The sequence below is a fragment of the Montipora foliosa genome, chromosome 8, assembly GCF_036669935.1.
Source record: "Montipora foliosa isolate CH-2021 chromosome 8, ASM3666993v2, whole genome shotgun sequence".
NCBI lineage: Eukaryota > Metazoa > Cnidaria > Anthozoa > Scleractinia > Acroporidae > Montipora > Montipora foliosa.
The window spans coordinates 20,595,962-20,613,461 of NC_090876.1; the positions used below are offsets into that span (position 1 = coordinate 20,595,962).

Here is a 17,500-nt window from a genome sequence, read left to right on the forward strand (position 1 = left end):
TACAAAATAAACCTCATCCGCTCCCTCACTTATCGCCACTACCGTCTTTGTTCAGCTGGCTCCTTGCTACAATCTGCCCTCAATGATCTTCGAAAACTCCTTCTTCAGAACGGCTACCCACAAGGTATAATCAACTATCATATCAACGATGTTTTGAACAAAAACAGACAACATCAGCATAGCAATCCAGTGTCTACAGTTCCTAAGAAAGATATTGTTATCCTACTTCCCTACTTAGGTTTGCAAAGCAACCAAGTCGCTAAACGCCTGAAATCTTGTGTGTACAAATTCTATTCTTGTGTTAACCTTAAGATTGTTTTTCAGAGCACTCGATGTATAAAATCTTTCTTTCCTTACAAGGACCGTATTAATCGTTCACAACAATCCAGAGTTATTTACAGAGCAAATTGTTGGGATTGTAAATTATGGTTTTTTACATCGGTAAAACTAAACGGCGGCTTCACGATAGAAAAACCGAACATTTTAAGACCCTAGCTAAAAATGACAATACTTCAGCCATTGCTGACCACGTCAAGGCCACTGGACATAACATCAAGTGGGATCATTTTGATATTTTAGCGAAGGGCAAAACAGACTATCATTGTAAAATAAAAGAGACCTTCTTTATTCAAGAACTTGAGCCAGCTTTCAACGTCAACGTCGGAAGTGAAAAGCTGATGCTTTATTAATCTTTTATGTTATTATTATTATTATTATTATTATTATTATTATTATTATTATTATTATTATTATTATTATATATTTTACTGTTAAGTATTTGCTTAATCGAGTTTCCAGTCCCCTCATCCGCTTTGTTATATATAAATAGCTGTTTTAAATTTCAACGGTTACTTTTGAAAATGTATGTAGAGCACATACGAAACGTCAAGTCATAATCAAAATGAACAAGTTCAATATGTTTATCACTGCTGTTTGTGTCTTATTTTTGAAAGCAAACTTACCTCGGTGTCTCAAAGCTTAAGGAAAGAAAATAAAATATTCTCCAAAGCAGCAAATCGTGGACACAAGTCGCAGCAAACAGAAAGGCAACAAGATGGCTGCCACTTCTTTTCCACGCGCTAGTACCCAAGCCTCTGAAAACTCTTAGAGATCACGTGACCATTCTAGTATATGTCTGATGCCAACTTAGTGTGGCCAAAGTTTACACAATAACAGGGATACTGCGATTGGCTATACTGTGTTCGTCATTTTACATTTTTTGTGAGGGTCTTCGTTTACCACATAACGGCCTGGGTGTGTGAAAAACGAAGGTAAAAGGGTAAAGTCTCTGTTACGAGCCTAGAAAGGCCCATCAGGCCGGCGCTTATCTCCGGTTTCTACAGCATGAAGCGACTAGGAGTATTTCTACTCCCCCCTGGATGAGATGCTAGTTCATCGCAGGGCTACCCCCAGTATTTTCGCCGGTACCCAATTATACACCTGGGTGGAGAGAGGCACTATGAGAGTAAAATGTCTTGCCCAAGAATACAACATAATGTACCCAGCCAGGACCCGAACTCGGACCACTCGATCCGTAGTCGTGCACTCTGACCATGAGGCCACCACGCCTCCATGGAAAACGACGACCCTGCAGTTATTCGCCTGAAATGACACGTCGGCCACAGGAAACAGGTTGCGGGGGTCATCTTTTTTGGTCTTTGTTTTCCACATAACGACCTGGGTGTGTGGAAAACGAAGACCCTACCGTAATTCACAAGTGATCGCTTGTCAATCGTTTTAAATAACATGAATGATGTATTTGTTATTTGCTGTTTGGTATGTTATTTTTTTCTGGGGGTCTTTTTTCGCTGCATAATTAATGTTTGGCTTCTGTGCCGGACAGAGCTCTCTCTTCAAATCAGCCTATTCACACCGCCAAAATGATTTACATACACAGTACTATTATATGCCCCACACACGCACGCGCGCGCTCCTTACGAAACTATGTTTTAGGGTTTCGTTCCTTTCTTTGTCATTCTCATCGATGAAAAAGCCCTCGTCTTCGTACGTGACTTGCATCGCATTAGCCTAACCGTAATTTACGCAACGACATGGGATGCAAGTGTTAAGTTTAGGACTACACTGCGTTGCGTCATGCCTCGACATTTCCTTAATAGGCCATTTTCGAAATATCAATATTCAGCTTGATAGCGAGGCGGAGAGAACAAAAACAATAGAAATACGTTGGAATGAATGTGACAAATATTTGCACAACAGACCAAATCGGCTAACTCGATGTTGTACCCAATTTAAACCTTTTGAGAATAAAATGTTTTGTTCCAGGTATTTCAATATCATTTAAATGCGAATGCTACATCATAATGCAAATACAACAAATAATCTTAACCACAGGATATTTGACTTGGGAACAACATTTGGTCTATTTTTGATTTTCCCTTAAAACTTGCTTTAAAAATATACACTTTCCTGACGCTATTGAGGACAAACCCGATACCAGATTCTTACTCTTGGGTAATGGAACTTTTGGTCTTTAACAGTATTCTTCTCAAGTTCGTCGTGGTATGGTATGTCGCTGTTTATGGCATTTAAAGTCGACTGAACTTCCTTTTGGTACCGGTAACCTCAAAGGGTGCCCTGGCCATGGTAGTTTCCTGGCCCACTTGGCCCACACTTTTATGTTGCATAGACCTATGTGCACGTGTCCAGTCCTGCAGCTTTAATATTTCGTCATTGGTTGCTTTGATTGCTGGAGGAGTACTTCAAAAAAGCCCAGTGATCTCTCGGGGACTGGGTACCATGACCCACAGCTTGTGTAATAATAGGCTGACCATGAAGTTGTACATTTTAATACTTCTCTTGCTGAGCTTCCAAAGTCCCATGCATATCGGAAAGCTGTAAAGACTTGGTTTTTGCGATGAACGACTGAATGCAGATTTTCTACATCAAGGGTCATGCAGAAGAATGATGTCGTCATATCCCAGCGGATCTATATTTGCTTCGTATTTTCCAATCCCCATTTGAGTAGCGTCCTGAATGACTCTAACGTCTTCGCTGCCACACTTCCTTCCCTTCCTTTTCTTAATCTCCATTCCCCTCCTCCAGAGTCTGTGCGGAAGGACGGATGTACGCTTGGTCAATCACGTGACAACCAAACGAAAAAAGGTTGAAAATATTCGCTTAAGTATTGGGCGCTGCCCCAGGCTGCGAAAGAGCCCCGCTTTTATGCATCTATGTTATGGCAGTACATCGGGAACCCTGGGAACGACGTTAATCCTCTACGCTTACATAGAGCGCTAACTCGCCAAAATTTAAAATGGACGCTAGAAACATCCACTGGTTACATATTCTGCGAAACAACAAAAAATGACCTCGTTTGTGCAAGATGGGCCGCTGTTAAAACAAAGAGGATGCGTCTACATGGTAATAACAACGATACAATTTTTATAGTGTGTGACTTTGCAGTGCATGTCTTCCTCAAGTAATTTTTGACGCTAGCTATGAAAGTATTGAAAGAGCTCTAAACATATCTTCAAAGTACGACTGCAAAAAAATGGGTAATGACACATTCATTTTAAGGATACCTTCCCCAGTATTTTGGGTAAGTAAATTGCAGTAACGATTGGAAAAAAATACCCTTCACTGTTAATTCAATATAAGTCGTGTACCATTCCACGAATTTCAATGCATTGCGTGAAAAAGAAGTTTTTGTCGTGTGATGATGTCCAAGCAAACACCCTTGTTCGTGGCGACATTTAACTTACATGTAGGAGAGATTATCAGTGAAAGGTGATAGCATTTTAATAAAAAAAAATTGCTCTAAACTTACACTAACCTATCAATATCAATATGTCATCTACATTTCCGCTATTTGAAGGGCCCGTTTTCCACCTTAGTGCTATTTTAACTTGTACCGTGGCAAGTCTCCTAAATGACCCTTCTGTAAAATCATTCAAATTGTTCTCCCCGCTATGTTGGCGAATCTTCCATTTCGAATTTTCTTTCCATCTCATTTGGATTATTGTGAAGACTTTAGTGATTCACCAAATTCGTCATTTTCGCCAAGATTGCACTTTCAAAAGTTTGAATACGTGTGAAGACTTTGGTGATTTTTTGCCATATTCGCCTCGCCCCCTTAGACGAGGGTGCAAAATAAGCTTTTTCAATTCCGCATTCCGCCGCTATTTTTACTTCCATCGCGCCATCCCGCCGCAATGAGTATTTTCATACCGAAATCGCCTGATTTAAACCACTTTGCTCCAGCTTAAGACCATATTTCGGCTGATCGACAGTTTATAGCTTCCACATTATCAATAATGCACTATCATTAACACTAGTAATGTAATGATTTAGTTAGAACGAACACATCAGCCAAATCGGTATGTTGGGCCCAAGAGAAAATCTATATCTCGAGTAATTTGCAGATTCCCTAAATTGCCTTCTTCTTCTATAAGAACTTCACCCGCACAATTTTCTTCATCACAACCGGAGTCGAATTAAGACACTTTGTCTTCACAAGAGTCCGTTACCCAAGAGTAAGATTTACCCAAATTGGCCTAGTCCCCATCAGCGTCAGAAAAGAGTCTATTTTTAGTCATAGTTTTACAGGAAAATAAACAACAGACCAAATCGGCTAACTCGATGTTGTACCCAATTTAAACCTTTTGAGAATAAAATGTTTTGTTCCAGGTATTTCCATATCATTTAAATGCGAATGCTACATCATAATGCAAATACAACTCACAAATAATCTTAACCACAGGATATTTGACTTGGGAACAACATTTGGTCTATTTTTGATTTTCCCTTAAAACTTGCTTTAAAAATATACACTTTCCTGACGCTATTGAGGACAAACCCGATACCAGATTCTTACTCTTGGGTAATGGAACTTTTGGTCTTTAACAGTATTCTTCTCAAGTTCGTCGTGGTATGGTATGTCGCTGTTTATGGCATTTAAAGTCGACTGAACTTCCTTTTGGTACCGGTAACCTCAAAGGGTGCCCTGGCCATGGTAGTTTCCTGGCCCACTTGGCCCACACTTTTATGTTGCATAGACCTATGTGCACGTGTCCAGTCCTGCAGCTTTAATATTTCGTCATTGGTTGCTTTGATTGCTGGAGGAGTACTTCAAAAAAGCCCAGTGATCTCTCGGGGACTGGGTACCATGACCCACAGCTTGTGTAATAATAGGCTGACCATGAAGTTGTACATTTTAATACTTCTCTTGCTGAGCTTCCAAAGTCCCGTGCATATCGGAAAACTGTAAAGACTTGGTTTTTGCGATGAACGACTGAATGCAGATTTTCTACATCAAGGGTCATGCAGAAGAATGATGTCGTCATATCCCAGCGGATCTATATTTGCTTCGTATTTTCCAATCCCCATTTGAGTAGCGTCCTGAATGACTCTAACGTCTTCGCTGCCACACTTCCTTTAGGGCCATTTAAAGAAAGTGGCAAGCGGCACTTTAGTTCCCCGGTAGATGTTATATTCTGCTCTATAACCTGTAAGCACCTGCTCACTCTAAAGATCGCACCTGAAGGCTGAAAAAGCCTGAATTTTGCTGTAAGTCCATCATTATTCCCTGGAGTACCGCAGCAATATGCCCTGCAAGATTTTTCCTTACGGAGAAAACTGCTTCTCTCTCCTTTTCATAATAAGTTGCAATGCAGTTTCTTATGTCAGAGGTTTCAGACGAGGTTGGCGAAGTTGATGGTGTCGCCATCGCGCTCACGTCAACGGACGCAACGTAGTTGAAAGAGAGTATACAAAAAGTTGGTTTTATCAACAGAGTTGAAAATGTAAATTGGCCACCGTACAGGGATTCTAAAAGCTGACATTTCGAGATTTAGCCCTTCGTCAGAGCGAATCGAGGAATTATGGGTTACGTGTAGTTTTCTATAGTAGAGAAGGAGCTACGCTATTGCTGGTAACATGGCAACGTGAAAAATAGGAATATATTAGTTAAATGAAAAGCGTTCGTTAATACCGTGAGGATTAAGGGTGCCGATTTGGAAGATAAATTTTTGTTCCAGATTCTTGTGGTTTTCCGTCGTACCTAGATGTAGGGAAAGGCCGCAGATAGCCATGTGTTTTTTGGAGTGGTTAGGGAGATTCAAATGACGAGCGACTGGCTTAGCTGCATCTTTATCATTCTTCTCAACATCGCGAAGGTGTTCGCGGAATCGGTCACCTAGTCGTCTACCTGTCTCACCAATGTATAATTTATTGCATAACGTACAGGTTATGCAATAAATGACATTTGCGGAGGTACATGTGAAACGATCGGTGATCTTAACAAATCGCTTAGGTCCCGATATCTTGCTAGTGTTAACAATGAAAAGACAAGTTTTGCATCGTGAGCGCGCGCATTTGAAAGTGCCAGGTTGCTCGTTAGTTTTGAGCGCGCTTCTAACTAAAAAGTTGCCTACGTTTTTGTCGCGTTTGAATGAAATAAGTGGAGGTTGCGAAAAGATTCTACCAGTCTCGGGATCATTTTGGAGTAATTTAAAATTATTAAGAATGATACTTTTGACTGCGTGATTATGAGGATGGAAAGTGAGGGTGAATGGAATTCTGTCATTCTTATCTTTTTGTGACGTTTGTCGTGATGACTGTCAATCAAATTGTTGGGCGCGATGATGCGACTGACCTTTGACCATAAGGTTTTAACCCGTGTCATGTGTTATTTCGAGAGGGTGAAATCCCGTGACCGGAATAGCTCTATTTCACTTTTGGTTGCGCGGTTTCTGGGGATCGTGTTGCGGTCTTATAGCCAAAATTTTCATTTTCCAAGCAAATTAAATTTTCAGCTCACTTGAGGTCACTTACTATCCCGCATATAACTGTTCAATCCCGTATTCCGCCTACAAAAACGGAGCATATCCCGGTCGCCATTGTATTTTCATCCTACATCCCGCCTTGAAAATCTTTCATATCCCCTATCCCGCCAAACCTATGTTGGATCCTCTTAGTCACCTCATGGGAACATTCGACAATCTTTGATGCTTCTTTGCCATATTTGCCATATTCGCCAAATTTGCCAAAATCGTCAAAATTGCCACTCTGAAAGGGGCCCCTTAGTCAAATTATAGGAACTTTCGCCAAAATTTGGCAGTTCTTCGCCATATTTGCCAAATTTGCCATTTTCGCCAAATTTGCCACAATTGCCACCCTGAAAGGGCCCCTTAGTCACCTCATTGGAACAGTCGCCAAACTTTGGCGATTCTTCACCATATTCACCATTTTGTCAATGCGTGCATTTCTGGACATATCTCGGTTTTTGGGGATCGTGTTATAGTACCGTTTTTTCTTTCTTTTCCGCCGCAGCTGTATCATTGTGGTGTAGCTATCAATAATAGAGATGCCTATTCCAGGCTCTTGTTTGTATTGATGTTTATTAGCGTGAAAATGATTTGTTCTCGTTTCACTGCAGAGTTATTAGAGAACAAACTCCGCCACAGGAAGAAAGCTGATAACTTACTAAGACAGAGCTCTTCTGAGAAAGATTACATTTTACAAAAATCAAAAGGAAAGCACCCACTTAGGCCAATCTATAATTAACCTATAAACTAACTGAATAAATCTGAAATTCGTGGAGGCGAATAGATAAGGCGGGCGTAAGCCATACAGGAATGTTATAATTGATTTCGTGTGATTTGCTAATTATCTTCTCATGGTAATGTACTGCACTCTATTAACATTCACCACTGATTCCATTTTTTTTTTTCTGTATTACAGGTACGAACAAGCATTTTTGACAACGATGCTTGTTGGCGAGAAATCATACTTCTGGATTGGGCTAAACGGCTATTTCCTATGGGATGGGACATTCTTCTGGGCAGACAGCAGCCCAGTTAAATACACAAACTGGGGTGCCAAGCAACCCAGAACAGATGGGTTGAACCACCCATATTGTGTCATGATGAACATGTTTGGTCGATGGATAAACAAAAATTGCGATCAGACCAGCGGATTCGTCTGTGAGACAGGTTGGTCAAAAGTGTAAACTTCCCTTGTAGCATTTATACGATAATCTCAAGAGAGGATAAGAGGAAAGAACACATCCCCATGCCCCATGATAGTTTTCTTCAATCTCTCTTATGCTTTGCGCTATGCTGTGAAAGTTATTTTGGTCTCGTGCCCGTGGTCGCCCAGCTGATGCTAACCAATTAGGTGTCTTCCTTTAAAATAGCCACAGCTAAATTTAGATTGAAAAAAACATTATTGGAAGAGGCCCGGGTATGGTGGATTTGTTTTCTCCCCTCATCCTCTCTTGGATATATCAAATGATACAGAGAGCAGAAATCCAGGGGTTAATTAAGGACTTACGACTCTACAAACAGTAAAATGAAAGCAAGGACTTATCAGGAGTCTACACGAGACCAGGAAATTAACCCATGTGCCGGCAGATGTGTCTATACAGATTGCTTTAAAGTCTTAGCCGTACATATATTAGCGAAATCAACTAAACGTTGACGAAAGTCAGGGCCGTATTTCATGCAAACATTAGCTGAATCTCGGGAGAGGGCTAGTCAATTCTAATAGGAAACTATGACCAGGAGCCTCAGTACAACTCCAAAACTAGATCAAATGTGACAGCATTTTTTATCACAAACCAAGATATTTTTAGACGAGGTCTTTGGTTTGAACGAGTGACCATGCTTAATTCGATGGGTAATAGTGGAAAGAGGGAGGGAATGGTTCCAACTCTTCCGAAAAATCAGTTACCAAAGGTACTTCGATTATACAGCCGTTCGGAAGGCGTCATTTATGGAAGGTTTTTTTTTTATTTTTGAACGTTTCCACTAGTACGTTTTGCTTCTTCCTAGATTTTTTTTTCTTTTTTTCTTTTTTAAGATTATGTTGTCATTTGTCGATCAATAGACAGAAGGTTAGTGAGCAACTGGCGTCAGGGATTATTTTGAGCGAAAACCTCAATCAAAGTGTCACTGGCAATATACTGGTTATAATGGTTGTTTATGAGAAGCGGCAATCACAAAATTTGAAACTGCAAAGGTGTGGGGGGATGGGGATGGGGTAAAACTTTTTGTTGTCACTACTTTTGGAAAAAAAATCAACAGCGATTTTAATTGGTACTGCTCTTGTTCACGACAGCATTTGGTGTATCTTCATTTGCCTGTTTTGTTTTAACAGGTGCTCTTGCAGATGATACTAACACCACAGGTTTGTCTAAAAGAATTGCAATTGATAATGGTTACCACAAAGCCAATTAGAATGGGAAGATGCAATAAGCCATTTCCGAAATATCAAATATTCAGCTTGATAGTGAGGAAGTGAAGACAAAAACAATAGAAACATGTTGGAATGAATGTTGAAAATATTTGCATATCACGACTTTCCTTTGTTTTTGTCCTCTAAACTTCTCTTTCAAGCTGAATTTTAACATATCGAAAAAGGCCTATCCTTTAAACAGTGCACAATTTATAGTGTAGTTACAATCGTCGTGTATTGCGCCCATCAGTTTACGGTCACCGATACATGAATACTTTGTTATTGATGACAGTTGATGAAGCAGTGGCAGTAGCGATCGAAGAGGCAAAAGAGAAAAGACGTGTAGTGTAAAGCGAAAAGTGGTTAAACCCCAAAATTGATAATAGCGTAGGGACCGGTAGCTAGGGTAATCTTGCTGAAACAGTAATGGAAACTGTACTGTGGCTTAGCTTAACCATAAATCTCTATTGATAACTGTTTGCCCTGGCGTAAATTGCCTTGAAGCGAACTGTCTGAAAATATGACTACATTAATTAATTAAGAAACATTCCCCGCCTATAACAAAGTAATTAGGTTGAAATTCTGACACAATCTAAACGCAATAACTGCTACTGAAATGGTGTTCAGTTCGTAACTGGTGGAATTTAACGCGTGTCTCCACCAACACGCGACCCCACACTACTTATAGCCAGGTTTGCAGGCAAATGAGAAAATTGCGAATTTTGCGAAAAATTCGCAAAAATCGTAAATGGTGTAAAGAAGAAGACAAATACCCAACTAGGACTCACGATTTTTGCGAAAATTATGAAAAATCGCAATTTTCGCAAAAATCGTTAACATCGCAAAAATCGAGACTCTTGTAGGGGACTTGTGCGATGTTTGCGATTTTAACGATTTTTGCGAAAATTGCAAATTTTGCGAAAAATCGCAAAAAGGGCAGGACTCTGAAGTGTTACAAAACACTAATCCTCGACAAGAATCGCGATTTTTGCGAATTTAACGATTTTTGCGAAAATTACAAATTTTGCGAAAAATCGCAAAAATCGCAGAACATTGAAAAGCTAGAGAACACAAGTCCCCCATCTAAGAGTTGCGATTTTTGCGAATTTAACGATTTTTGCGAAAATTGCGAATTTTGCAAAAAATCGTTAAAATCGCAGAACACTGAAATGCTAGAGAACACAAGTCCCATACAAGAGTTGCGATTTTTGCGATTTTCACGATTTTGGCGAAAATCGCGAATTTTGCGAAAAATCGCAGAACACTGAAAAGCTAAAAAACACAAATCCCCCATCCAAGAGTTGCAAATTTAACGATTTTTGCGAAAAATTGCAAAAATCACAAAAATCGCAGAACACTGATAAGCTAGAGAACACAAGTCCCCCATCTAAGAGTTGCGATTTTTACGATTTTAACGATTTTTGCAAAAATTGCGAATTTTGCGAAAAATCGCAAAAATCGTAGAACACTGATCAGGAAAGCTAGAGAAAACAAGTCCCATGCAAGAGTTGCGATTTTAACGATTTTTGCGAAAGTTGCGAATTTCGCAAAAAATCGTTAAAATCGCAGAACACTAAAAAGCCGGAGAACACAAGTCCCATACAAGAGTTGTGATTTTTGCGATTTCAACGATTTTTGCGAAAATTGCGAATTTTGCGTAAAATCGTTAAAATCGCAGATCACTGAAAAGAAAGCGAACACAAGGCCCCGAAAAGAGTCGCGATTTGTCTGTGGGTCACAACCCCGCACAAGCAGGAGCCCAGACGACAGTTTGGTATATTATATCTTGGGAATCGAGTGCCAGCTAGCAAAGGCTAACCGTTTTTCGGCGTATGGAATTATTGAATTTCAGTGCGTGTGTCAACCAACGAATTCAAAACCACTGAATCTTAAATCTTTATTTTTTTCAAAGCTTTTAGGCAGCGTTACGGTAGCAATCATCAGTAACTGAAAGCAATGAACTTTGAAAATAACTGGAGCAAAAATTCACGATTTACTGAAAGTGTCGTGTGTGGTGTGAATAAATAAAACAATTTGCTCTTTCCATGTAGTAAAACGCGACAACTTCTAGACATTAAAAGAACAAACAATAACGCATGAATAGACCTAATAAGTATCCTTAACGAAATTGCAATTGCTTCATTTACAGAAAGTGATTTCCAAAGCACATAAACAAACTAAGTGTCTTCCCTTATCCAAAACTCGAAAGAAGTGAACATGCATCCAATGTAATACATGAGTAAACCCTACCTAATTTGAATGATGATCGAAGAGTGACAGTAACGTAACCATCCGACTACTTGCCCATCCATCAAACAAAAGAGGAAACGCATCATCGCGCAGTTTGATCAACTTTACGTGTTCGAAAACGAAGAGATCAAAGCTAAGGTTAAAAAGTTTTTAAAAGATGGATCTGGAGGCTCGTACGGAAGGAAAGAAAGTCAATCTTGCCACCAGTTTTCTGAGGAAGCTGTGCTTTCAAATGTAAACAATTGCCTGGAATTGTCATATGGAGAACTCGAACTTGTTGTGCTGGCAAATATTCAAGGGCTAGATTTCAGAATACACGGCCCACAAAATATCTAACTCAAAAAACTGCTCTCGCAGAATCAGTGCTGCAGTCGAGTTGCAATGCTGCTTCCGTAGTCGCCAGAATGAATAACAACTCCGTTGCTTAATCGAGCGCATCGATGCCTCGTTTGTTACAACGACAACAAAAACAACAACAACAACAGCAAAACAAAATACATTACTTGTACCCTTTCTTTAATTTTGTGAATCATATGATATGATCGCAAACACTTTTTCAAACACCCAAGGTATTCTACTAGCGCGCTACAAATGGATATACCCGAGCCGAAACAAGCGCGCTACGCATGAATGTACTTCGTTCTTTAATCCACGAGCCGAAACAAGCCCGCTACACATGAATATACATCTCGTGAGTTAGCTTTCATAAATATGAATTTACCTCGTCAGTTAGCTTTCATTTTGCGGTTCGGTTAATGAGCTGTCCTACATAATTACGCTTTTAGCGACAGTGTCAATTCTCAGTCGTTCAACTAACTTAGTTCTCATTATTCATCGACTACGGCACTGCGGTAGCAGTCGTTCAACTAACTTAGACTTCATTGTTCATCGGCTACGGCACTGCGGCAGCAGTCGTTTAACTAACTTAGACTTCAGGCACTAGGCTTCATTATTCATCGTCTACGGCACTAGCGGCACTAGCTCTTCAGTGTTCTGCGATTTTTGCGATTTTTCGCAAAATTCGCAATTTCCGCAAAAATCGTTAAAATCGTAAAAATCACAACTCTTGTGGGGGACATGTGCTCTCTAGCTTTTCAGTGTTCTGCGATCAAGAAAAAAAGTTATTTGAGTGCACTACAAACAAAACGCGGAACGATCCTCTGATACAATAAGGACTAAATAACATATACTCGTTATCGTTTGATAGTTCACAAAAGAAACTCGCTAATTTTGAGAGCACTAAAACGAATGCATCTCTTGTACCTAAAATTACGAATTGTATTCGAAGTCGTACGATTTCCTATTCTAACGCAACAGAAAAGAACGATAATTCAAAAAAAGTTTGAAGCGTTTACAGGTAACTTGATCATCTTTTGTCTTTTAGCTGCACCCTCAGGGAACCGAACTTGTCCTGGCCATTACGAATTACTTGATGATGACTGCCTCTTTGTGTCGTATGTCAAGCTGCCGTGGCAAGAGGCTCGCGAAGCTTGTCAACGTGAGAGTAACGGAAATTTAATGAGTGTGCATAGTGTCTTTGAACAAGGTAAGAGCTGGCAAATAAAAGCTAAATGTTATGTGGCATCTCCATTAATTATAAATGGGCATTCGTTCATTGAATTTAAAACTGACCAACTTTGAAATTTAAAATGTTTGTCTTTCTGAATGGGGAAGGAAAAGGGAAGGAAAAAATCGGACGAGACCCAGAGAAAAATCTCTCGGAGGAAGAGAGTAGAGTACTAAAAACAACCCCGAGGTTGGGGAGATGCCATACCTCCTTATTGCGGTTTGACACAACCGCCAGAATAGGTAACTTATACTCCGCCAAACTGAGTAATTTCCTTACCAAAAAGTAGGTAAATATTCAAACTCCAATTTTTATCAGTACTTGGGGTCATGTAATTATCTATTCTAACGTTCAATCAATGGACTGAATGAGAAGCACATGGATTTAACTGGCTGTCATATCGTATGACGTTGCCGACCAATCAGATCAAAGTGGGAGTGGCGGCGGCCTTTGTCTTAACACTTTTCCTTTAAGTTATTTTGAATTCATGTTTTGAATCTTTTAATGGAATTTGATGGTTAAAAAAATGCGTCATGTCAAGCTTTTGGCGTTTATTTTTAAGAAATTCCCCTTTGGACAATAATGATGATGACTTTTGTCGGGCATGTAGTTCATTTTTACATGTGTTTCTTGTGACGTCGTTTGCACCTTCCTTGGCCTTGAGAGAAAAATGAGTTTACTCCTGCCACGAATTAACAAACAAACAATCAATCATTCTAATTTATCGAGGTGCGATTCCTAACGTGTACAATGTTATGGTAGCCTGAGTCACAGGGATTTCGTGACGCATCCGGCTGCAACGCAGGCTATGTTATGGAAAATCGTGAATGGTTTGAAACTAGGAGTCTTATGTGCGATGAGTATATGGTGAGTGTAGACCTGAGAAGGACAGTTTAGGGTGACTGGCGCTTCTACAACTTGAGCGGAAGTCATCTTCAAAGTCACGTGGAAGATGACTTTCCCTCAGGTTGTTGAAACGTCAGTCAATGTCATCCTAGACAGTCGTTTTCAGGACTACACTCATCCGGACGGTCCTATACTTTACGTAATTATAATGTTGTGTTAATAATAAGGGTTAGGGTGGGGATCGAGATTTGGTCCTTCCAGTTATACGATCAGAGATCACGGAAGATTTATTTTGGGTTAATGTTTTGCAGCATTTATAGTTCGAGCTTTAAAGAATTTTAATGGGGGCTTGTGGCTTGGTTTTGTTCGGGAAGCAAACTCAGCCGAATTTAGCTGGAGCGACCAATCACTGTCATTGTACACGGCCTGGGCATCGTACGAGCCTAATAGCCCAAGTTCACAAAAGTCTTGTGTTGTTGCCAACAATTCAAATTCTAACGCCGGACTCTGGAGTGATGTAGCCTGTACTGAACGGAATGGATTCGTTTGCAAGATTAGTAAAGGTAAGATTTGCGGTGGCCTTCCATGCTTTATTTTGTATTGTATTTTCCGCGGGACAAATGATTTGAAATCCTTGTTGAGCCAACAGGGAGTTTAGTAAGGAAAACTGCATTATCGACGAAAACGCCACTTCTGAGTATAACTTATCGCTATTATAGGAATTTCGTGATTATTCCGTCTTGTTTACGTTGTACGACACATGCAAACTATGATATAACTTTCTCTTTTTCTTTTTTTTACTTTTTTTTTAATTTCATTGATTTTTACCCGTATTACAGAAACTTGACAATACATACATTTATAAACAAAAACAAGAAAATACTACAATAATCACTAAAACGCTGTTACAATTATGCTAAATCCAGTACATATCAACCATTCATAATATTGAAATAATAATTATCGATTTAAAAAGAGAGGCAGCAATGCTTCCCACTTAATTTCGTGAACTTGAAGAGAGTCCTTCCTTTTGGCTATGAAGAGCTCCAGCTGATAAACTATTTTTACTTTAGCCATTAACAACAAAAGGGAAGGCTTTAACTTAAGACTTCGGCACTGGAAGATTACTTGCTTACCTAATAAAATTATATGGTTGATCAATTTAAAATCCTTCCTTAAGAAACCAAAAATTATATTAAACGCGCTTAAATTTGAAAAAATTGTGACATAGGCTTTTTAACGATTCTGTCACTGATAGCCAAAAACGTTTGACGAATTCGCAATAGAAAAAATAGATGCTCGAGGGATTCTTCTGACCTTCTACGAAAAACACATAGGGGTGAAGCAACAATGCCCATGGTATGACTGTATCCAGTAATATATATTGGAATTCTCTGGTTTTCGATTCTACGCAAGCAGCTCTGGGAAGCATATAGATATCTGTCCAAGGCAAGTCATTTTTTGGGAATAATTCTTCATATTTCCGTTTCGAGATTGGAGCTATCGCGATTTTCTCAAACAAGTTCCCAGTAAAGCCTCCTAGGAGAGGATTTAGAAATGGCGCAGTCAGGGTTATTGCCGTTAACGAACAAGATCACCGATTGCCAGTTAGTTTCCATTGTAGTGGCATCGAGGAAAAAATGCTCATAAAATCTTTAAGATATTCCACGGTTTAAGTAGACCTGTATCCGACAAGAGATCTAATAATTTGATAACACCTTTATTTACTAATTTGGTACATACACCGTTGGGGAGTTAAATGAACTTTCTAGTGTAGTCCGACCGCAACTGTCGGCTCTCCATCTAAACATTAGAAGCTTAAACAAACATTATAATGAGCTATGTACTTTTTTAGATACCATATCCATTCAGTTCGATCTAATTGCTTGCTCAGAAACGTGAATTGCGTCTCAAGTTGATACAGACTGTTTTGATATTCAGGGTTATAACATGCTAATGGACAATCGCTTGTTTTCAACTGGGGCGGGGTTGCATTATACTTAAAATCAAGCTTTGATTATTCTCTGAGAAATGATTTAAAGATGGATTGTATTGAAAATATCTGGGTAGAGACAAATGACTTGTTAATTGGCGTTATTTATAATCCTCCTGGCAGATCTCAACGTGAATTTCTCGAGCAATTTGAACATGTTCTACATGCCATTTTTTTGTCTAAGCGAAAATGCCTAATTTTAGGTGATATTAATATTAACACACTTGTTAGAAGCGCAATTGCAAAAGAATATCTCAATCTGATTCATTCTGAAGGCTTTAATCCCTTGATATTTGAAGCTACACGTAGTACCGAGACAACAATAAGTTGCATAGATCATATACACTCCAATTTCGTATCTTCAAGTTCGAGCGGTAGCATTGCAGTCGAGATAGCCGACCATTTGCCTGTTTTTACTTTTTCTTATGATCCCACACTAAGCCCCTTTCCCGATATAATTGAAATTAGAGATTTTAAAAAGTTTGATAAAAATGCTTTCTGTGATGCACTGAGGTGCGAAGACTGGTCGCCTGTATTTAAGTGTAACGATGCGAATGAAAGTTTGACCAGATTCCTACATTCCTATAATAAGATTAGTAATCGACATGCACCACTCAAATCGATCAAAATTAAAGGCAAGACTAATAAACCTTGGATAACCGGAGGTTTGCGGAAATCAATCAAACTTAGAAATTATTTGTATAAAAAATGGTTGACAACCCGTTGCATTAGTTACTATAATCAATATAAAATTTACCGAAATAAAATTGTGGCAATTAACAAACTTTCTCGTTCATTATATTATGGTCGGGTTTTTAAAGACTCTCGTAATACTAAGAAAATGTGGGATAACGTTAACCTAATAATTAATAAAAAGCGTCCATCTTCTCACATTGATAATTTACAAGTTGGTAATAAAAATCTACAGCAACCAGTTACGATATCAAATGCTATCAATACGTATTTTCGTAACATTCCAACTGAGCTTGCATCAAAACTTCTCACTACAAATCGCCGTTTCTCGCATTTCATGAAGAGAAAAAAGGGTAAGTTTCACTTTAATAAAGTCAATGAAGTTGAAGTGTTCTTATTGCTAGAAAATATTGATACTAGGAAATCAATTGGGGTTGATAAGGTCCACCCTTTGCTGTTATCTTCCGGTTCGCTGGAAATATTTAAACCACTGACATATATTATAAACTTGACACTTGAACAAGGTATATTTCCTGACAGTTTAAAAATTGCCAAAGTCATCCCGATTTTCAAACAAGGATCTCGTATTTTGTGTAATAACTACCGGCCTATCTCAGTTCTTCCAGCACTAAGTAAAATATTTGAGAGATGCATTCTTAATCAATTAACGTTCTATTTTACTATTGAAAATATCTTGATACCTAACCAATACGGTTTTAGATCTGGCAATACTACAACTGACTGTTTAGTAGATTTAATAGACGAGATAACATTAGCCCTTGATGAAGGATGTTATGCTGTATCCCTATTTTTAGATCTAAGTAAAGCTTTCGATACAGTCAATCACTCGATTCTGTTGTCTAAACTAATTTTTTATGGAATAAGAGATGTTGAAAACCAATGGTTTAGGTCCTATTTAATCAAAAGGAAGCAAAGAGTGTATGTTAATGGAGCTG

General features: G+C 39.0%; 1 protein-coding gene across 1 annotated transcript in view; it reads left to right on the forward strand.

Moving 5' to 3' along the window:
• The window catches only part of LOC137967385 (lymphocyte antigen 75-like), a 242,690-nt gene that overhangs the window by 179,307 nt on the left and 45,883 nt on the right, over window positions 1–17,500 (forward strand). Inside the window, exons 30-33 of the mRNA XM_068813925.1 lie at window positions 7,702–7,952; window positions 9,118–9,147; window positions 12,830–12,991; window positions 14,170–14,421. Of these exons, the coding sequence (XP_068670026.1) occupies window positions 7,702–7,952; window positions 9,118–9,147; window positions 12,830–12,991; window positions 14,170–14,421 (695 nt within the window). The remainder of the gene's footprint in view (window positions 1–7,701; window positions 7,953–9,117; window positions 9,148–12,829; window positions 12,992–14,169; window positions 14,422–17,500) is intronic.